The 22,804-nt window shown below is 37.4% G+C and overlaps 2 protein-coding genes across 3 annotated transcripts; both read left to right on the forward strand.

Moving 5' to 3' along the window:
- Window positions 1–7,326: 7,326 nt before the first annotated feature.
- LOC110185920 (uncharacterized) lies at window positions 7,327–8,469 on the forward strand. The gene is made up of 2 exons (XM_020954933.2): window positions 7,327–7,600; window positions 7,658–8,469. Exons 1-2 carry the CDS (start codon window positions 7,471–7,473, stop codon window positions 8,377–8,379), a joined length of 852 nt encoding a protein of 283 aa, XP_020810592.2. The 5' UTR covers window positions 7,327–7,470; the 3' UTR covers window positions 8,380–8,469.
- An 8,154-nt stretch (window positions 8,470–16,623) lies between these two features.
- On the forward strand, window positions 16,624–20,829 carry LOC110185995 (sodium-dependent nutrient amino acid transporter 1). 2 transcript variants are annotated; one of them, XM_020955023.2, is made up of 6 exons: window positions 16,624–16,824; window positions 16,877–17,183; window positions 17,642–17,891; window positions 19,307–20,048; window positions 20,157–20,433; window positions 20,487–20,829. In XM_020955023.2, the coding sequence occupies exons 1-6, from the start codon at window positions 16,741–16,743 to the stop codon at window positions 20,729–20,731; spliced, it is 1,905 nt and encodes a 634-aa protein (XP_020810682.2). In that variant the 5' UTR covers window positions 16,624–16,740; the 3' UTR covers window positions 20,732–20,829. The 2 variants fall into 2 exon arrangements, with proteins under 2 accessions (XP_020810682.2, XP_086697134.1); XM_086841008.1 differs by lacking the exon at window positions 17,642–17,891 and adding an exon at window positions 18,769–19,036 and having other exon boundaries at window positions 16,630–16,824.
- The last annotated feature ends 1,975 nt before the right edge of the window (window positions 20,830–22,804 follow it).

Here is a 22,804-nt window from a genome sequence, read left to right on the forward strand (position 1 = left end):
CTTTTTATCAAGGATACACTTTCATTATCTACTTTTCTTTTTGTGTATGGATAGATAAATGAGACAACAAAATATACTTATAGCTAAGAAGTCACTACGTAATCGTTTCATAAAAGCACAAATGGAATTTTACAAGATCCTTGTCGACTGGTTACTCCTATGTCAAGTATTCAGTCATCAATAAAAACGCACACGCTTAATGAATTTAACCCGAAAAGTCAACCACGCGTAACGTAGACGAATAGCAAGGACATCGAGCCCGGCAATCCTGCAACAAATGACATCCGCTCCCCAACTGCCATTCACATCCTTAAGGTCCCTTCGCAAGAAAGCATGACACAATGACAGACATCGATAACAAGTTGTTTTTGACTTGGTTTGTCGGCATTAAAATAAAATACTCAAATTCACAAGGACAAAGGACACAATCAGACCGTTGTCAGTTCCCTTTGGGCGGGATTTAAATAAAAAACAGTCGTAAATGTTTACTTGCAACTTGCAACTATATTCAAAAAATACGACTCTTGAGAGCAGTGTCCTGATTTTATGGAAATTGCATTGTGTTCATATTGATGGCACATTTTTTATTTAATTTAAATTGCAAACTCAAGTTGTGTGGCCTTATGATTCTTTTGATATTTTGTAATGTCTTTGAGATTGACTTTATATAGGTTAAACATAAAGTTGCTTAAGTAACAAGGACATTTCTCTGAAAGGTTATATTTATAATCATATATATTCTTGTTACAAATTTATATATATTTTAATTTTTATAAATCGTAATAATTTAATATATATTTATTATCCTAAGAAGAACCAGCATAGACAGTTTTCCGAATTAAAATTAATGATATTGTGTCTTGGCTCTGAGTTCTTAAATATTTGAATTGTTAGCAAAATTGTCTCAGAAAAGTATCGATAAATATCGATTAAAAATGTAAACAATCGGCTTAGTTATTATCGATTTCCAATTCGATCCTTTAATTCGATTGAACTGCAAGACACTTCGGCTTCCCTAAGTTAGTTTCCTTTCTTATTTTATCTTATAAATATAAAAAATCAAATTATAATCCCAAAGGTTCATGATAATGTTTAAGAAATAACTACAATTAAAGATTTCACAAAGAAAATATACCTTTAAATAATTAAATCAATTATTTTCAATATCCTTACGACTTAAATGTATCAGCTTAAGATTTAACGCTTAGCCAGGATCCATTCACCTACTCAATGAGCTTAGGCCTTATGTGTATTCTCGTAGGCCATGTCTAAGTAAAAGCGGGTTGGCAAACATAAACTCATTAGCCCAAAATCATCCTTTATTGGGACGGCGTTGTTGGAGAGTTAGATGGGCAGTTCGATTGGTCAAATATTCAATATGCGTCGACTGAACGAACGGCCGGCAACACAGCACAACATCTGATAAATGCAACACAGCGTGGGCTTAATTAAGGTTTAGTACTCGGCCCATAACTCGCTCTGTGTTCCACCCACCCGCACCTATTATGGGCTCAGATCCATAGAAATACGCGTACATGCACTCGGACTACTCAATGTAATTATGTGCTAAGTGCTTGGGGGCACTGGCCAAAACTCATTCAATATCAGATAATCGCGCAATCGTCGGACCAGAATCGCTCTTCCAGAATTCCAATTGTGAGCTCGCGAGTCATTCAACAGAACATGTAGGTGTTTAAGGAGTTTTGGTTAATGATTAGCGGGGAAATAGTTACATTGGTGGATAATTATTGTTTAAAAGAACAGGCTATACTAAAAGAAGTCGTATCCTTTAAGGCAGGATAATAACATATATTAAACAGCGGGCTTAATCGATTATATCAATGAAAACTCTCCTTCATTGGCATGCCAATTTTTTCCTTCTTAAAATTTAAATTTAATCAACAGCTTCTTTTCCGAATTTTCTGCGCATCTGCTTTAACGCAACTTACTTTCCACAATTATTGCAATTTTCTTGAACCCCTTTTCCACCTCCTCCCATTGGATATATACTACGTTTAACCCCCGCAGTCTTAACCCCACAGTTGCGTATTGCTGGCTCAGCAGGGCGGTTCTGTGGACACAGAGCTGCGGGCGGGTTAAGTGTCGCTTGTGCTGTGTTGACCGGAAAAACGCGGGAAATTAAGGATAATGTAATTTATTGATGCATTGTAAAAGTTAAGCTCCAGCTCGCCAGCGTTGTCGTTGTCGCTGTCTGTGTCTCGGTCCAGTATAAATTACAATTTGACAGAAATGGCCAGCGAGGGTATCTGATGAGGGCTGGCCAGGGTTCATGGAAAATCGTGTGAGCTCAATTAAATTTACAATTAACAAATCCAATAATTGTGACGCTCCAATGGATTCATTTAAGTTACGCAAAATGAGATACGATAGAAATTGTTAAAGTATTTAGAATGAGGCTTAATTGCCATAAACAGGGAATGTGAAATCCTTTTTTTAAGGAATGAAACGGAAATTCTTTCTGACCCAACAATCAACACTTGTCTGGAACTCTGTATGACTCTCGCTCTCCGGCTGACAAAAGTGTGCAAATATTCCATGGCTTTCGGCTTTGACCAGGCAAACATATTTGCCGAAATGCCTTTGGCTTTAATTTCGGTAGACGACTTTGGCATTGGATCTGGATCTGGCTCTGGCTCCCGTCTATTTATATCTAAAGTTCCCCCGCCCATAACATATATATATCCCATATCCTTGGAGCTGGAGCAAGGAATGCCAGCAGCAAGTGTAAGTGTGGCGCATTCCACTCGTGTTGAAACTGTAAAATAGATGCTGCCATCCTTATTTCCGCCGCACACACCCAAGATGCGATTGCATTTTGTTACATACGAACCCACACATTGGTGTAAGTACAGTGCGGTTCATCAAGGGAATTACTAAAGGATAGTGCCTTGTTTGTTTATCTTAAGAATTATTCAACGTAGGTTTAAGGGGGGTTAAGAAATTATAGATTTATGTCTTCAGGAGTAGAGATATTACATATTAACCTAAGGTCTTGATTCAATTCTAGTAAAAAAATATTAAAAGTAGGTAAGTATGCTGGATATAATATATATTATATTTTATAAACACCAACTGTTGTAATGGGAAAAAATATATTATAACTATAATTGTATGGCTGATATCACTATATTATTGAAACGCAACTACATTCCCAACACATGCTTAATCTGGGAAATCCTTCTTGGCCTGCTTTCCCAAACACCAAATAACTAACAAGGAGGAGATGACGACGAAAGATGCCACCCCTTCTCGCATTCAGGTTCGGTATTCTGTGTGCTAGCTTAGCTGGTGGAGATTTATGGAGGAATTCCTAAAAGAAATCCAAGTCAATTACTTGCTTAATTATTTCCTTTGAAATTTATTGATTTCTTTCGCTTTCCCCTTCGGACTAAGGCAAGGAATTTTTGCTCAACAAGCTTTCCTTCCCATTTGTTTTGCCTTGGAAACCTTGGCAAATGTAAGACTTAAACCAGAAATGAAATGGGGAAATACCAGATGCAATTTTATCTCTTTTGGCGTTTGACTTTATTTAGAAGTGACTCATGACATTTTGATAGTAAATAGTTGTAATTATTAAAATGAAGAAATGTATAAAACTGTTGCATGTGTCATATAAGAAATTCCAAACAAACTTTCAAATTGGTATTTTTCTGTTGGTTTTCCACAAATTGATTTAAAAGTTTTCCAATAAATTAGCTTCCATAATGAAAAAAAGGAACATAATAGGAATAAAGCAACCTTGGCATCTCTTTGTCTTGTGCTAAGGGTAGTTGGTTGTTTGCTCAACTGTGCGTATGAGTAATATGAATATTGACGTACTCACGCTTCAGTGGCTTTTTGTTGTTGAAAACAATTTGTGTGTGTGAACTGCTGTTTTTGTTATTCCATGCTCTTTTTATTATTTTATATGTGTGCAGTGTGAGCTCATTGGTGAATGTTTTAAAAAAATAACCCACTCGTGTTGATTTTAAAGCAGTTCTGTGCCATTGAGTATTTTGAGTGGAAGTGAAGTCCACTTGCGGGCCTTTTCAAACAAATTGAATTATTCTGTAGTATGCCTTTAAATTAATTGATTAAAGACTTTATATCATAAATAAATTTAAGTAAAATTGTATGATATACAAACTTCTAATTAAAATATATATCTAAACAAAAATGTTACCTTTAACCAATTTAAATAAAAAGAAGCCGAATCTATTATATTTTGATTCAGGTCAATGTCTGGCGGGTAAATTAAATCCAAAAAACGAATCTGTGATACATTCACATGTTGGATTTATGCATTCCGCCGGCGAGGGTCACTACAATTGTTTTCACTCACACAGAAGCGACGCTTTTTTTGTTAAACTTTTGGTGTCGCATTGAAAATGTCTGGGTTTTTGTTTTGTTCTTTAACGATTTTGTGTGTCTGTGTGTGTGTGCACCCCACGGCAACAGCCACAACGAAAATCTCTTTATTGGATTATCCTGCAAAATTTACGCGGCATTAAAAGCGGCCAAACAGGACCCTCTGCCCGCGGTCCCTGGGGGATCTGAATAAGTGTATGTGTGTGTGTCCTGGGTACTGGGTGCTTCAAGGGGTTAAGCGCAAAGGTAGCCAGCTCGTGAACAACAAAACGAGAGAAACGTTTATTTACATTTTTAAGGTCGTCGTCGACGCTTCCATTAGTCCAACAACGAGCTCCCAATCCGACCTCCGACAAAAAAGAAAAACAGTAAAATAAAAATAAAAACGTAAAGGAAAAGTAAAAAAATCCATTAGCTTGGCATTTCCTACTTAGAGCCATTTAAAGTTTTAAGGCCGCAAAAGGAGTTTCTGGTCCAAAAGAGTTGGATGAAGATCTAAGTAATTGAATTTGGTTGTATGAAAGATATAACAATATAGAAAATAATGGGAAGATATAAATGGAATTTTGGGTTTTAAGGAAATTAACATTTCTAAACAGTACTGAAACTGAGCTATTTTAAAGACTGGTCGAACTGTACTTATACTTAGACGCATTCTCAGAACTTTTCCAGTTCCTGGGTTTTTCAAATCCCAGTTTCAACCTCTCAGCTTTGCATCAGCAAAAAATCCAGAAGAAAGAATGCCGCACGCAAATTGCTGAGAGAACCCTGCAATGCCTGCAAACGATTCTGGCTTCCTGTAACCAGGACAGTCCAGGACCATATCCTTAAAAAACGAAAAGCTTACGAAAACATGCGTGTGTGTTTGTACGAAGGTCGTTTGTTTGGCTGCATCAAATTGAAAAACTCAAACCAACAATGTCCTTTGCAGAGCGTATCCAAAGTCACTCGAAGAAAATCAAATGTTGATATGTTATAACATCTCTTAATTTTTACTTAAGTAGTACTTTAATAAATTAAGGAAATAGAAATATATATTCCTATTAAATAATTTATATAAAAAAAATTCTTTATTTTTAGAAAACTATCAGTGATACTTTCAATGAATAATAATAACTTTGTTTGAACTGTCAGCGCCTTCAGGGTATCATAGCAACAATAATTGAATATAATTTGGCATAGAAGTCAAATAAGTGTGAAAAAGAAATTGAAAATGTCAAATGGAAAAGTATGATGGAAGTGGGTTTTCTTTTCACTCATGCATAAACTTTATCTAGAATAGAATGATGAAGAAACGTGTCTCTTATATATTGTGTGTTGTGATAAAATCTAAATTCAAATGCAATTTTGCATATTTAATACGTGAGGGATGAAAAGGAAACCATGGCACATGATGGTTTAGATTCTAAGACTAAAGTTTAAAACATTTCTTAAGAATTTCCCCTACAAATACCTTCGTTATAAGGTAAAACATGTTAAGTTAAGTTTTTTCCCACAGTACATTTAATATTGCATACTTTTCGTCCTCGCAAAAAGCAAAATAATATATATTTGAAAATAAAATAAATAGAATCAAGTACGTATATAAATAAATATATGGCAAAATAGAAGTGCTTTGTTGCCCGCAGCTGCATCAACACAATTGTGGAAAACTACGCCCCGAAGCCCTCTTGCTTTTTGCTTTCCTAAAAATCACGCATGACAAATGCCAGAGTGCCAGCAACAACAGCTACCAAAAATATTCGAAGGAGGTTTTGAACGGGTTTCTGTCGTCCTTTTTTCTCTTTTTTTTTATTTCGACCAGAGCAGCAATGACTTTTTACAATTTTCATATGAAATGAACCATTAAATTGAATTGGCATTAAAATTATGTTCATGTTCGTGAACGAAACTGGAGCGCAGGCGCAGGGAAGAGACTTTTCTAGCTTTTGGCACTTTGCATACGACTAACCAAACCCATTCGAGTTCGAGTTATTTGCATTTTTATTACAACAACTGCTAGAGCGACGCATTTGCTGCTCCAAAGAATGAAAACGGATGAAAAGGAATGGAAAAAATTCAAATAAATGTTTGTTAAGTATTTTTGAATTGAGTTTCATGCACACTCACTCGCACACACACACACATTCATACTCGCATTAGAGGCAACTGAACGGGGGAAAACGTTTAGCTCCATGCACCTGCTGCTTCACACACAAACAGCAATGGCATCATCAGGACATCAGGGCTCAAGGCTCATGGCTCATGGCAACGACAGCGACAGATGTTTGGTAATATGAAAGGTGAGGAAATATGAGGAAACTGGCCAGGTTTCCTCACAATAAACTCGGTACACTTGAAATACGAAATCCTGCAGGGAAACCAAGGAAACTTGGATCAATCTCTGACGGTAGTTCAAGGAGAACTTGATCGAACTCATATGACTTTTAAAACTTTCTAAGGGATAGAAAACAAATATTTTAGTTTTTGTTCCTTGTCAAGTTTATTATTAAATTTATAGAATAGCGAAACATGTTTGTTTTCATATATAAAATAATATTTATCTTTCAACTGAATAACTGAAATGATTACTCTATTAATGTCCTTAGATTAGACACTGCCTTCTGTTGAAATTTAATCAGCAACCTATTAGCAAAACTAAGACAAACCCATTTGATAAGACTGCTCACCTTAAATTAATTAAGAACAAAAGGAAATTCAACAAAAATATTTTTTAATTAATAAGGTAAATATTTTTTTTGTAATCTATAAATCAAAAATGAAAACAAATTTGCTTTCGAATGGAAACTCAAGCCATGGTTTCGAACTAGACGGTCATGGAAAGACTCCTTCCTTAAGGATATTTAAAATTACTATTAAATATCAATCTATTTTAGTTTTCTTAATTATATTATGTTGGAAAAATAAACCTAAGCATAGTATAATTATATTAAAGTGATTTCAAAAGTTAGTCAATCACAGCAGGTTAGTTATTCAACTTCATCTACAATTTGAATTCGTTATTAATTTTCACATTTTCAACACGTATCCCCGACTCACTCAGTTGTTGTTTTTACAAGCACACAAGTTCTAGTACAGACTAGCGAAAATTTCTTCAAAAACATGTTTGAAAACATTAGTTTTCTTTTCCTATTTGCAATGGCCCTTATATCCTGGGCTGTGCTCTGCCTCCAGCATCTGGTTGAAGTCCAAAAGCGCGCTGCCTCCAATTATCATGAGGAATTCTACAGAGGTGAGCAGGAAGACTTCAACAAAGACAGAAGCATAGAATATAATGTAATTCTTGCAGAGCGACCCGAGATTGCTTTTGAGCCACGTATGAGCCACAAGCCCTCAGATCCAATTGCTGTAAGAGGAGTCTTCAATTTCACGTTGAGCTTTTGGGTGATACTCGCAGTGACCTTTGGCCTGTCGAAGCTCCTTCAATTGATCGAAAGACAGGCCAAGAATTACCTGAAGAACCTTAAGGCGCTACAGCCAGTTAACGCAGTGGAATGCCGATCCTTGACAGAGTATCCTGTCGCAGAAGACAATCAACCAACTCCCGATTCAGTTGCAGTGGAAGAAAATGCAGCTCTGAGGGAGCAGCTGAGCGTTCTTGAAACGCACTGTTTGGAAATGCGAGAAATAATGCACGAACTGAGACTGAGCAAAAGTTCCACTAGCCAATCCGAAGATGAGGGTGTAGTATCGTTGAATTACTCTGAAGAATCCTTGATGATTGGAAAGAGAATGAGCTACATGGCAATGTCCCCTTCCACTCACTCTTTGCCACTTATAAACTGCTCCTCCCAGCCAGGTCAGAATATCTATATCACAAATAGCCACATTCACATCCGAGGACCCGTTTTCTGCTCGGAGAACAGATTCAACTTGGAGCTCTCCAGGCAGGCATCGATGTATGCGAGGAAGCAGAGCGAATTTATCCAAGTGTTTGGAAAATATATCACCGGATCCAAGGAGCGCCCCATGATAGCCGGAAGTATGCGTTGCAACAACATCCTTATGTAAGGAGTGCCACCAAATCTATCAATAGTACGCCTAATAAACATTAATGTGCTTAATTTAAGAGAGAAAATAAGTAAAGTATTCTAAAACCTACATTTAAGTTGTATTAATTTGTTTCACAAAGAAACAACTAAAAGAAGCTGCAATATTAAAGCTACTCATTATGGTTTATATTTTCTATGCATTCAAAAATCACGAATGCTATGTTTGGCCACCATTCCGGCATTCCTAAACATTTTCCCGCCCATCAATTGTGGCTTAAATTTCGCAGTTGGCTCCAACTCCGGGGCAGGACTCTTTATGGTTTCGATTTTACGATTTCCTCGCACTAGTTGCAGGCATCGCGTGTCCCTAATGACCCGCGACAATGGACGCTTTTGGAAATCCGAAATTCGGTGGCCACCGCCTCCTTTTGCATATTGCACTGCAGCTGACATAAAATTGCCCTCGCAGTCCGGGGCCAAAACACTGAGCCACTGAGCCACTCTATGGCACAATCGAAAGCAGTTTACAGTCGGGGTTTTTGCAGTTTATTGGTTTTGCGACAGAAAGACAAAACACCATTGGGGAACTTCTTCAGTGGCAGAGGTTTTCTCAACTCGGTATTTGGGGTACTAAATAGAGTGCTTCAAGTGAATGGCACTTGGTTTTGTTCTTCAATGAAGATTATTGATTGGGTTAATAAGGACTTGGCAGCAAATTTATTTGAATTCTGTATTTAATTAAAAAGCTTTACGCTGTTTAGTTCATTTTTAAGCTTGGCTTAAATCAAGAAAATATTTGGTAGAGCCTGTAGCATTCTTCAAGTTTATAGTATTTTCTTTTAAGAAATTCTCGAGATCTTCTCTGCAGATATAAAGATGTTGTATTTTTCCAGCTAGTTTAATAGTGTTTTTATAGATGTTTTTTTTTTCTTTCGTTTAATGTTCAACCATTATTCTCTAAACAGTCGTCGCATTCCGTTTTGTCTTTTAATTTTAGCAGCTGAATTTCTTAAGCAGCTTTTCCTTAATATATTCCGAAAGGAATGTAGTGCTTAAAATAATAAAAAAAAAACGAAAGAAAACTTCTATCAATTTAAAAATAACTTTATAACATTTGACAATATTTTCCTTCACAAAAAAGAATTAAATTCCCTTCCATTTAAAGCCTTGAGTGGCTGTCGATGGGTTCGATGCCACTCGAACCGTTTTTTCGCGAAAGAAAGGAAAGCACGATGAAATCCTTTTCATGTTTTGACATTATTTAATTAACAAGCAATTTGCTTTGGCCCGATGCTAATTAGGCGAGCCCCATCAAAGGCAGTAGAAGACAAAAGTCGTTGTTTTCGTCGTCTGGCGATGCACCGAAGCGAGCTCAGATTCCACCTCGCGCCTTAACCCTTGACAGCACCAACGCCTTCAGACACATTTCCATTTTCACACTCAACGCGCCGAAAACAATTAAATGAAAATGAAACTTACAAAAAAAAGGGATCCTTAAGGAAACGAGAACAAAAAAAGCGATTGCTTTTGTCTGAGCGAAATCCTTTCAACTTTTTTGGGGGGGGTTCCCCGCCCTCAGCTAGAATCAAATTTTAGGTGTGTATCCAATGATTTTTGGTGATGATGAAAAGCCGCCGCTTTCCCTCGGGAATCCTGAGCTCATCTGACACGCGGCGGCAAAGTTTGCTAGCTGCACGCACCACAAGAGTCAGCTAACTATAACAACTTGCATTGCATGCCTCTTTGAGTCGAACAACAGCTATAACAACTAGCACGGCATTAGTGGTCGAGGACTCTGGTCAGGACCCCGTTCTGAATGCAATAAGGCACTGAGAGAAAATATAGATCAAATACCAAATTCGAAATACTCTATTAAAGTACATAGTTTTACAATTAGTCTAATATTTCAGCTTTAAGTCTAGAAAATGCACTTGAAATTATTATTACCTCTTTCTACCCCAAGTCTTTTCAAGGGAATAATGAACGCTTTGAAAATTCATTTTCTTGCAGTGCATGGAGTGGAATCGTTGTCATGGTCACGTTCAACATCTGCTGCTGCATCCGGCTGCTGCTCCGCACGAACGGACGATGAATGGCGGCCATGTTCCGAGCTCCATGTTCCATGCACCAACCGCAACAATTGTCAAACAAGCCAGAAAAATGGCGGCTTTTTAGTTTGTCCCTTCAATGGTAGAAGCTACATTTACTTCTACTGTTTCTTTCACAGCTGCTAGCTTCAACGATTTGTGGCCATGCACTAACCATTGAATGACTAATGATGCGAATAAAAGTGCATAATTAATCATTAATGAATAAACGAATCCCAGCCTCTTTTACTTCTCCTCTTTATGGATTAATTTTTGTTTGAGCAAGCCATTCCACCTAATGAGAATCCCTTTCAATTAGCGGTCAGCTTGGTACATTTATGGGATTTGTCCAATGTGTAATTTGTGGGGGAAAACTTTTGTTTATGACTCAAACACAACAAATAAAAATTTGCCTAATGCTCACAGTTTGTTATGCAAAAGCAGTAAACGCCCACGAAACCGAGTCCTCTAGAAATCCCCATTTTATGCTCAGGAACTCGCCGCAGGACCTCCGTCAAAGTTGCCGCAGTAATAAAGGAGATTACCTTGCACATAACATGTGAGTAGCCGCCAGAGGCGAGCGGATGGAAAGACATTTGGCGGGACCAAAATGATTACTAACCTAGCCGCAAAAGCCAAAAGGAACCTTTGACGATCCTGGCCACTGCAGACTCTGTCTCGGTTAAAGGAAGTGGGGAAAAATTGGAACCGGAACTGCGGACCTTGTCTGTGGAGTTTACGAAATTCATTAATGCATTAATAGTTTCACCTGAAAACTCTAGCCTAGTTTTACATATTTTAAATATTGTTAAAATACAAAATTTGCAACTATATAGGTTTTGTTTACAGCTCCATCTCCCCTCTTTTAATTTTGAAGTAACCACAACATGTAAGCCCGAGATTGAGCATTTTCTTAGCCAAGACTTTTGCTTAGTTTTTAATTGCAATTAAAAAGTTGTGCACTAGAGAGAAAGAGAGAAAAATGGGCTGACACAACCACCGAATGTGCTATGTGGACTGTCCAGTTTGGATATGGCTCAGTTTTGTCACTCCCCAAGGTTCCAGTCATAATGGCAGAAAGGACACTGGACGTTGCATCTGAAAAGGGCGTGTGGCAAGTCCCACAGTGTGAGACTCGTAGTGAGCCACAAAATGGCCATGCAACCAATTTTCTAGCATAAAACAAGCTAACTTCTTTCCTCCGATCCCTCGGCTCACCCCTGTGTCTCACTCCTTCCGCTTCCTTCCGGCCTCGCTGAAATTTCTCTGTGCAGACTTAATGATTTTTGGCTTAAAGTTTTACCAGTTAGCAGTATTTTTGCAAGTAGTTAACATTTTATGAGACAAACCAACCCATACCACCTTTTGCCGGACCAAATACCCAGGGGGCTTTATTTTATGCATTTTCTAGGTGCACTATGAGAAAAACTATAGAGAAAATTGGAGATAGAGTTGGAATGCATAGGAAATTAAATGTTATATTAAACTTGGAAAAATCTTTATAATCTTTTTGAAGTCTATTTGTTTTATTTTTATATATTTGTTCTAGGTTCATGTATTTTTCCCAGTGCATTTTGGGAAGAACTTACCCTTCCTTCGCACTTTACTGGCCTGGTCTTTTCCTATCTTATGAAGAAAATCAACGAGAGAGCTAGACGCAGACCAAGACGATGACGACACACAAAAACGAAACGAAAACTTGATAAAAACTTTTATCATAACAATTTGTGTGTTGTTTTGCTTGCTGCTGTTGCTGCTGCTCCCTTTGCTCCTACTGCCCTCCAATAAGAACAATGGCTTCGTGTTTATGTGAGTCTGGGTGTAATGAGAAAAGTGTAAGTGCATAGCCTCCAGCTCCAAGAGAACCCGAAGGCTAGTCCAGGCATTGGACTTTAAGAGAATTTAACTAAGCATCTTGGAAATATTATATGATTCTAATCCATCGTATATATTCCCAACGCCAAGATAGATACAGTCGAGTCCCGATAATTCGAAATGGAATGGGGATCAATTTTTTTACGAATTAGACGGGAATTCGATTTATCGAGATTTCTATTTAAAGGGGCTCAAAAATGAAAGAGTCGAATAAACGGGGTTTTTACATTTCACATCATGTTTACATAATAAATATGTACATTCGTTTGTACGTTTTTCAAATTAAAGGAAAATTAAACAAAAAATTAACAAACAAAATTAAGCAGAAAGATTAAATTATTAAAAATGAAAATTCAAGATTTAAAATAATTGGTAATTGTTTATTGCTTCGTGTTTTTTTCTTATATTTTTTCCATTGCGTTTTCTAAACCTATTAGGTTGTCAAACACACTATTTGGCACATCATGAGTCGAAAAATAATGTTTAAGTTGAGGAATTAAATGCTCTGGTTTGTAAATTCTATAAAATTTCTTCTCCGATCTGATGCCTGCAAAATCTAACGTCGCTTTAACTACAAAATATTTCGCATCGCATTACGATTTATAAGAGGTTTCGAAACAAAATTACAATTTATAAGAGGTTCAATATTCTTTGCGTTGCGCCAAATACTACGAATTAACGAGGGGACCAAAATGTATGGAATTTTTACGAATTAACGAGTTTTTTTCAAGGGGACAGAATTTTTTACGAATTATCGCGATTTTCGATTTAGCGGGGTACGAATTATCGGGATTCGACTGTACTTCCCCCTAATCCAATACATAAACCAGTTACTAGTTTGATCGTTTCGCTGAGACCCTCCCAGCTGCTACGAAGATCGTTTAGCTAATGACACAACCCAATGGCTGTCAAACACTAGGCTAAGCTTTCACCTATATAGCCAGCCAGCTATATGGTTATTTGGCTGCAGACAACGTCGGCTCTAGAGTCAAGTTCACAATAAAACCATCGAAACCTTGCCCTGGCTCATTCAGTTGGCTACTGTCACTCGGCCTGGCTTTTTGGCGTTTTGGCTGCTTGGTTTTTGCTTGGCTTAAAGACCTCTTTTTTGGATTTGGTTTTTTTGTTTGGCTCACGTGAGCTCGGGAAACGCGATCCGCGACCAGTTGCCAAAAGCCTAATGCAATAATAACGAGTTTCACGGAGTCTCTCGGCTTATTTCGGTTCGGAAACTTTTCCAAAAATCGCGTGTGCAGATGCGCAACAGTCAAGTCGAGTCGTCGTCGGGTTATCCAAACAAATAATATCAAAACATTAGCATTTGAAAATACGCAGCCTTGTCTCTGGGCGTCTCTGAGTTTTAATTGAATAACTACGCTTCCAGCCGGTTCAAAGCAGTTTTAGCCGCATGTTACCTTACCATAATTTACCTTTATTAAAGATCAAAATAAAATCAAAGTCTGCAACTCACTTACACACAAACTTAATTGTCTCAAAGTGAAGTGAACTTATGGAAAGATCTCTCAGAAAATAACCTCAGAAGCTGCTTTAACAAAATAAGGCAAAGACCTAAACTAAGTCATTCCAAGGATGTCTTGTTTAAATTAAAGAAGAACTTAAGGAACTGAATAGTTATAAAATACAGGGAATACTTATTGCTTTTAGTTTAATTAAATTGTAAGAAAGACAACTAGCTAACTTCGGTTTTATAAATAAATCAAAGGCATGTTCTTTAAAGATCTTAAATCAAGATCTTAGTTAATAATTAATTCAAAGAGACTCTTTCAATAGCCTGTATAATAACCGAAGGCAGATTTATGACTATATATCAAATGTTTTTACTTGGAAATCAATATTAACACTGGTATATCCGATCTTCCCTATGACAGCTATAAGACTATAAGATTGCTTTCTGATATTAAAGCATAAGTATGAAGGAAAAGGGAATTACTTAAAGAATATAGCTAGAACGACTCGTCCACTGATGCTTATTGTAAATGCCTTTACCAGGTGACATTTTAATGTCAACAAAAAAATACTCCAAATAAGTTAATAATAAACAAACGATATTGATATGAGTAGAAGATTAAGTACAAATACATTTAGTGATTAAAAATTCTTACTATTACCATCCCCTCTACATTAAGATAATAATAAGCCACACTTAATTTAATTTTAACTTTACTTTATAATCTTAAAGCATCTAAAATATCTCAATATCAAATCGAACACTCGACAAATTGACCTTTTCCCCCTATACCGTTTTATGACGTATACGCAACGTGGGCATTAAACTAATAAACTTTGATGCATACCAATATATATATATATTTATATATATTCGTGATTTGTCTAACGATCGTTACCGTCCATTTGTTTTGGCAGCGAGCGCAACAAGTTGGCCATATAAAAACACGTTTTTGCATGCTAATGCCCTGTCCGGTAGTTAACTGAAGTGTTTGTTGTTCGAACAAGGTAAATTTGAATAGGTTTATTTATTTATAACAAAGAAATTAAAATATAATAATAGAAATATAAGCCGGTCTCAGACCATCTTTTAACCTTTTTATTTATATTTGATTAATTTCAAAATCTCTTCAAACACCAAATGAAAACTAGTTGAAACTGCCTAAAACTCATCTCGGCTGACTGGTATTTGTGACGTCAGTAACGACATTCTCTTTATTCCACTAGAAGAACTGAATATAATTTTATTTTTGTGACTCATCTTATGGGGAAATCATTTGTTTTGTTTCTGCGTCTGCTCAGAAGAACTCAGAATTTCTTACTAGATCTGAAAAAACCAGTTTGCTAATAAGAGAAACAAAAAAAAAGAATGCAAATAATTCATTACGGATCCAAGCCAGTTGTGTGCTTTTTTTAGGTAATTCCATCTTGTTTGTAATCACAGTGATGAATGGGGGATCCACTTTTCTGTTTTAAGCTTAAGACAATATGAAACTCAGTCGTAGATTGAAGGTAGCTCTTTATTCCTAAGAGCCTTCAATCTTAAAGAGACAGAGGGTTTGAAGGTCGTATTTCTTTGTCTTGCGGTGCAGTTTATAATTAGAAATATAACAATACAATCAGTAGAAGATAGGTGATATTCAGCAAGATCGCTGGAGTGCTTAAACATTCTTGTTTAAAACATTGAATATTTGCATTTAATGAATAAAAAGTGTGTCTAAATGAAAACCTTTTTTAAATTTTGCAACCAACAGCAATTTAAAATTATAATTCTTAGCTTGAGTCACAAAGCTATTATCTCATCTGATATTGCATCTATGTATCTTACAGATAACATTCCATGATCTTCAAATGCGGCAAGAGATAGAAATATATTTGGCAGGCACGAAGTCTGAAGAGTGCACACATTGAATTATTTCGAATATTATGAGTCATGATATCGGCAATTAATTGAAATTAATTTGACAGTCACATTGCAATTGAAAAACGTGCTCTCCTACCTCCAATTAATAATTCTAAATAAATGCAATCCAGACGTGTCAATATTTTAAGCTTTTACCAACCGGTTCCCACAACTCAGGCACAGAGACACTCGTAAATATATGACTTGCCAAGAAAAATGTAAACATTTATAGAGTAAATATTAAGTTATTTAACACATTCACGTCTAAACTGTTTTATCGCCCACAAAAATTAACAACTGAACGCAATAAATCCACCAAATGTGTTAAGTGCTTAAACGTCTCTATCTCTTAGTAACTTAAATAAAAGAAAAAAACTATACTGTGTTGTTCTGATATTATAAAAGTGGAGAATTTGTAATTTTATTTGTTTTTTGTAAGTGGAAAGATATCAGCCTTAATTGGCATTGTGTAGTCATTGAAGATGTACCTTTATCTAAGAAAATTACAGAACTACTCATGTCTTCATGATTGCAATCTGGTTATGAAATATTTCACAACTAGCGTTAATATAAAATCATACTAATTAGCTTTGTTTAATATTTTAATGTTGAATGAAATCATAATGTGTTATTTTTAAGAGACCTCAACATGGGACCTTGAGATTTTTATAGGAGTAAGGAAAAATGTGTGAAAACTTATTTAAAAAAACTGCGTTGATAAAACTGAAGATTAAGTGATTTTAATTATATTTTATATATAAATGTTGTTTTCCAAAATATTCCCAAACTTTGACGCTTCATTGTTGAATACAATTGACGCCAGACAAGTGCCATAATTTGAGTATCTAAAGGGCATCTCTCTTTCCCTCTAGATCAGTCTAACCAGAAAAGACTTATCTATCTTGTGATAATGACATCATTTCTTATCTTCAAGATCCCTCGGACGTCTCTGATTGTCAGTTATACAGCTTCAGAGAAGTACTCCCAAAAAAGTGACTATTAGTTCTGCTTTGCAATTCCTCGCTAATAGAACGGTTTGCTGGCCATAATGGACGCATCCCACAGGAATCATCGAAATGCAGCCTTCGTGGGCGACGATGGACGCAGCATTGCCAGCACAGTGGACATTTCGGTAGGAAACTGCAGCAAAATAATCCATGAGTCAACTAATCATCGTTCCATAGGCTAGCAGTGCTGCTCCCCGGGATAATGCCAACGACGATCCGGAGGCGAGTAAATTGCCAGAGGAGCGAGCCACCTGGGGCAAGGGTGTGGAGTTCCTGATGTCCTGCATTGCCATGTCCGTGGGTCTGGGCAACGTGTGGCGCTTCCCCTTCACCGCCCTCGACAATGGCGGCGGTGCCTTCCTCATTCCATATCTCATTGTGCTGTTCCTGATTGGCAAACCGATTTACTATCTGGAAATGGTAATTGGCCAGTTTTCCAGCCGCGGTTCGGTAAAGGTGTTCGATTTGTGTCCCGCCATGAAAGGTAAGTGCCTGTGAGAACATTGCAGTAGGTTCACGGCTGTCATGCTCTTTTCAAAGCTGAAGTGGTAAATATAATAAGCTTGAAATAAATTTTTCTAGTTAGGGAGTTCCTTAGGAATCAGAAATCAACCCAAATTAAATACCTTTATATATTCTTGGGAAGCAAGAACAGCAGAACTTCTACTATAGATATATAATATAGTATTTGTGAAAACTACATCTATATTTAATAATTTTCAAAGGTAATTCTCAAGTATATGAGCTTAAATTTCTTCGTAAATCTTTGTGCATTCCACTGTGAAAGACAGTACGTTAAATGCGATCAGTTAGGGCCCCAATAAAAGCGTATTATCCCATTCAGCCAAGAGCATGGCAACAGTGAACATACAGAAAGTACATCGTCATTCTGTTCATCAACCGACCTGCGTGTATATCCCATGAACGCAACCGCATCTGTAGGCGTCGGAATCGGCCAGGTGATATCCATATCCATGGTGACCACCTACTATGTGGCCATAATGGGCATAACCCTGCGCTACCTCTTCGATTCGTTTCGTTCGCCGTTGCCCTGGTCCGAGTGCCGGCCGGAGTGGCAATCCCAATGCGTGGCCTCCAGTCTGGGTAACACCACCTCCCAGTTGGCCAAAACCGTGGATATGGAGATGCTGGCCGGGCAGAAACCGGTCGCCTCTGCCGAGTTGTATTTTCTGTAAGTACGGGTTCCCGTTCCCCGTTCCTGTTCCCTTTTTTCCTGTGGTTGGATCGGGACCTGTGTCATTGTGGGTTAGTGGTGTTGCAGCGGCATGTTTTCGGTGTTTTTCGGTATTGTGGGTGTGTGTGGGGTGGTGTGTGTATGCACAGTGGGTAATCTTATCGCGAAACCCCGGCGCGAACTCAAGTTTATGGCCAGTATGACAAAAGGCGCATAACGTTCGCTTTATTGCTCTACTAATTGAATGAGAACCCGCATCCCTCTCCGGGCAATTATGACGCCAATATTGCCATCAATTGTGAGGGCACTGCAATAGACCGATGCGATTGCAACAGCCAAATAGAGACGGCTTCGGTTTCATCCATTCCTCGGCAGACCAATTGTCAATATGGGCCCAGTCATTGCCCCAGATTGAATCACTCAATCACTACAATGTAAAACCTTCACCTTAAACTCGAAATTACTTGGAAATGTAATACACAATTGCACCTTAATACAGAAAATTTCAAAAGTTAAAGGAACTCAAATAATTGACTAAGCAGAAAATGTTCACCCTTAAATCCGTCACCCCATTTTTAAGACCTTTCGCACTCAATTTTGGACAAAGATATTTTATTTTTTCCACCCTAAACTGCGCATGAATTCACTAATTTTAAAGTAGGTAATTTCATAATTATGTATCATCAAGTGATTTAATCGCATATTACTTTTGCAAAATTCATCAAATTGCTTTCTTCTTAGTTCAACTAACATATTTTGTATCTACCAAAAAGCTTTCTTATTTTCCCAATCAACCTACAAACTCATTATGCTTTCTCATTTAATTTGTGTTAACCTACTATTTTCCTAAAATTGTTTTTAATGGAATTAAAAGGTGTTGGAGCCGGTCAGGCCTTCCAGGTGTTTATGCTCAGCACTTACTACGCCGCCCTGGTAGCGATTATTGGTCGATATTTCTTTGAGTCATTCCAAAACCCTTTGCCCTGGGCCAAATGCCGGGAGGAATGGGGTATCAACTGCATAAACTCAGCACCCGATGCACCTAATTGGTCTCAAATGGATAAAGATGATCAGTCCCCGAAAAATTACTCAGTAAAATCTGAAAATGATCGTCTGATCACCAGTTCGGAGTGGTATTTTGTGTAAGTGCTAAGTTTTCAGGAATTGTGCGGATGTGACGCTGGGATTTTAAAAAATTTTACATATATAAGGATGTATTCAAAATCTTTAAGAAATCTGTGCAAGAAGCTATGTTTTGGTATACAATTTTTCTCTAGATAATAAGCAGGAAGGTGTCACAACCGCATGAGTATGAAAATCGGTGATGGTTTTTTAACCTAACTCATTTTGAATTGGTGGTGGTTTGCACTTGACTATAAGTCCCATAACTCGATACTTTTCAATCGTTCTAGTAAGGAGGTGTTGCACGAGAAGCCCAACATTGAAAATGGCATTGGTCTGCCCAACTGGGAGCTAGTCATTGGATTATTTGTGGCCTGGGCCTGCGTGTTCCTAATCATTCGCCGTGGAGTCAAGAGTTCCGGAAAGGCCTCGTACTTCCTTGCCATTTTCCCATACGTCATAATGGGTGTCCTTTTGGTGCGAGCTGTAACCCTGCCAGGATCCCTGGATGGCATCTACTATTTCATTAAGCCACAGTGGGGCAAGATCTTGGATCCCAAGGTTTGGTATGCTGCCGTGACCCAGTGCTTCTACTCGCTATCGGTGTGCTTTGGCAACATCATCATGTACTCCTCCTTCAACAAGTTTGGTCACAATGTACATCGAGATGCTACGATTGTAACTGCTTTGGATACGATGACTTCCCTGCTTGCTGGGTTTACGATATTCGGAATTCTGGGACACTTGGCTCATGAGATTGGCACCGATGACATTGGCACTGTGGTGAAAGGAGGAGCAGGATTGGCCTTTATTTCGTATCCCGATGCCATTGCCAAGTTCAAGCAGCTGCCGCAGATCTTCTCGGTGCTTTTCTTCCTTATGCTCTTCGTTCTGGGCATTGGATCAAATATAGCCATGACCTCCTGCTCAGTGACAGCTATCAGGGATCGGTTCCCCAATTTTAAGCAGTGGCAGTGCTCCCTGCTGATTGCAGTAGTCAGTTTTTTCATTGGACTAATGTATATTACACCGGTAAGATATTAAGAATACGATTGGATTTCAGAGAACTTTATACATAAATCAGATGGAATTATCAGATCCTTGGAATGCTGAATTTATCCTTTATCCTTTTTCTTCAAGGGGGGCCAATACATGCTGACTTTAGTGGACTTTTTTGGTGCCTCGATGATAGCATTGGTTCTAGGAATTGCTGAACTGTACACCATTGGATGGATCTATGGCACAGATCGCCTGTGCAAGGACATTGAGTTCATGCTGGGCCGCAAGGTCGGCCTCTACTGGAGACTTTGTTGGAGCATAATCACTCCCCTGATCATGACTGTTATTCTGATATACTTCTATGCAACATATGAGCCACTGACCTACAATAATATTGTGTACCCCAGTTGGGCATATAGTAAGTCTTCTTAAACTTGAAAATTAATACAAACTAAAGGTGTTCTTTTACAGGTATTGGTTGGGTGATAACCGCTTTTGGTATATTACAATTGCCAATTTGGATGATTGTCGCCATTATCCGAGATCCAGGTCAGTCTCTGGGGGAGAAAATTAGAGGGGCTTTTACTCCCAAAAAGAACTGGGGACCCACCGACCCTCTGCTCCGTGAGCAGTACAACAAGGAAATTGAGAACGATCTGACCCCAAAGCGGGGAAAGGGTATTTGGGCTGCCATCAAGCAGAATATTTTTGGTTAATCCTAGCCATTGAAAAACCAGGTGCAATGTACATAAAGTCCAAAAGATCTTGTATTAATCTTAAGTCTGCCAATAAACTTGATAAGTATGAAATCAAATACATGTTTTAGTTTTAAAAAATATATCTTTTTATAAAGCTTTTCCAGCATGGTTTTGTAGTTATTACATCTTCTAGTTCCGATAAGGTGTAATTTAGCTTGCACATCACCTTGATTAGTTCCAAAATGCATTCAGGAGCATTTTAAATTATCAAAAAAGTGAGATAGAAACAAAAGCTAGAGCTATTCTTATCCACCCATCAAATCACCTCGTTTCGCTTCCACTTCGTTTTGACCCCACAAATTGACCGCAACATTTGACAATTTTCGGCATTTGCTAAATCCGCCGCAAAAATGGTGGCTGGGAAAGAGATAGGGAAAATCAAGAAAAATGTTATGTACTTTGTCTCCGTTACTGTTCCAAATCAAACAATGGAAACGGACGTCAGGGATGGAGGGAAGGGTCGCCTCGGCAGTCGCCGGTCTCTCTTATTGTAAGCGAGGTACAGTGGTAACAAAGCGAATGTATTGCTACAGAATGCTACAGAAACCATTACGAGTTTGAAATCTTCTCAGGAAAAATTATTTTTGAAATTTACCACAAAATAATTATGATTTGATTGCATACTTTTGGTTAACTTTTTCAAAACTCTTTTATGACTTAAAAAATTCTGGGATTTTTTAAATTTCTTCACATGCTTTAATATGAATCATTATGTTGCTTAGGTACAATTATTCTTTATTGTACTTTAAAAATGTAGTAGTTTGAATTGCCTAGCCAAGGATTTAGTATATATTAAGAATATGTTATAGTTCGAAAATGTTGTAATTTAATAATATATTCTAAATATCAAAAATATAAAAAATTTCATATTATAATAAATCCAGACTTAAGGTCTAATAAAATTCCTTAGGGGAGAAATAATAATACGGGTTACTATAAAATACAATACATATCCTGTTATTAATGAATGTAATATACTTGATTATTAAATATATGGCATTTTCCATAAATATAATTGAATATATTTAATCTAAACACATGTTGTAATATTTCTCCTATGAAATATATTGAATATTATTGTTTCATAATTATAGAAAATGTGATATATTTAATATTAACCCACATTGTAATATTTTCCCTTCTAAAATTGAATCTCAGAGTTCAAGAAAGTAAGTAACCACTGTACTCTTATGGCCAAGAGAGGAAGACGGGCGTTAAACTCAACGACGAGGCATCTTAGAGATAATTGCTTTGATAAGGCTTCGCGCTCGGTCAAAATGGGAAGCTCGAGGCTGTCCGAGAGCATTTTTTATAAATGTCACCAAATATTTACATGTCGCAGCAGCATTGTGGAGCGACCAGTATTTTTTTTCTTTCTTTTTTTTTTGGAGGGGAGGGGAGCTTCTCCGGCAACCCCGGTCACCCTGCTCGCCCGCATTCGGCCTGCGGCTTGACTTTGCCAACTGTCCGGCAGTGGTAGCTTCCAGGCCGCTGATTCCGGATGGCGGTTGCCGGCGCCGCGTTGCTGGAAACCGCATAAAAGTCATTGTCACAGCAAATGGATTAATTTTCGCGACACGCCGCCATATACACCTCTCTTTCGGGTCCACTTTCTCTTCCTCTCTCTCTCTCTCTCTCTCTCTCTCTCTCTCTCGCTCTGTCACACCCCCAACGGTCCGCTTGTCTTTCCAACTCTCTCCCATCTCTCTCTTACATTCTATCTATTACAGTAACGGGTATATTGGAAGCAAGATTCCAGGATTCCAAGTATCAATTTTGGGATCATTTTTTCATATTTGAATTTTTATAAAAATAATATAACATTAATGGGATAAAAAAATAAACAAAAATATGATTTCAAACTTAATCGTTTTTAATTTATAGTTTATAGAATCCTTATAATTTAGTCGGTAGGATCAAGTTTTAGCTTGAGGCTTATAATATATTAAAATCATATATTTTATATATTTATTTAGATATACAATTTCTAAGTTCCACAGTTACTCTTAAAGAATCAAAATGTATTCTTCA

This window comes from Drosophila serrata, unplaced genomic scaffold (assembly GCF_035046125.1).
Source record: "Drosophila serrata isolate PLE 108 unplaced genomic scaffold, ASM3504612v1 contig_100, whole genome shotgun sequence".
NCBI lineage: Eukaryota > Metazoa > Arthropoda > Insecta > Diptera > Drosophilidae > Drosophila > Drosophila serrata.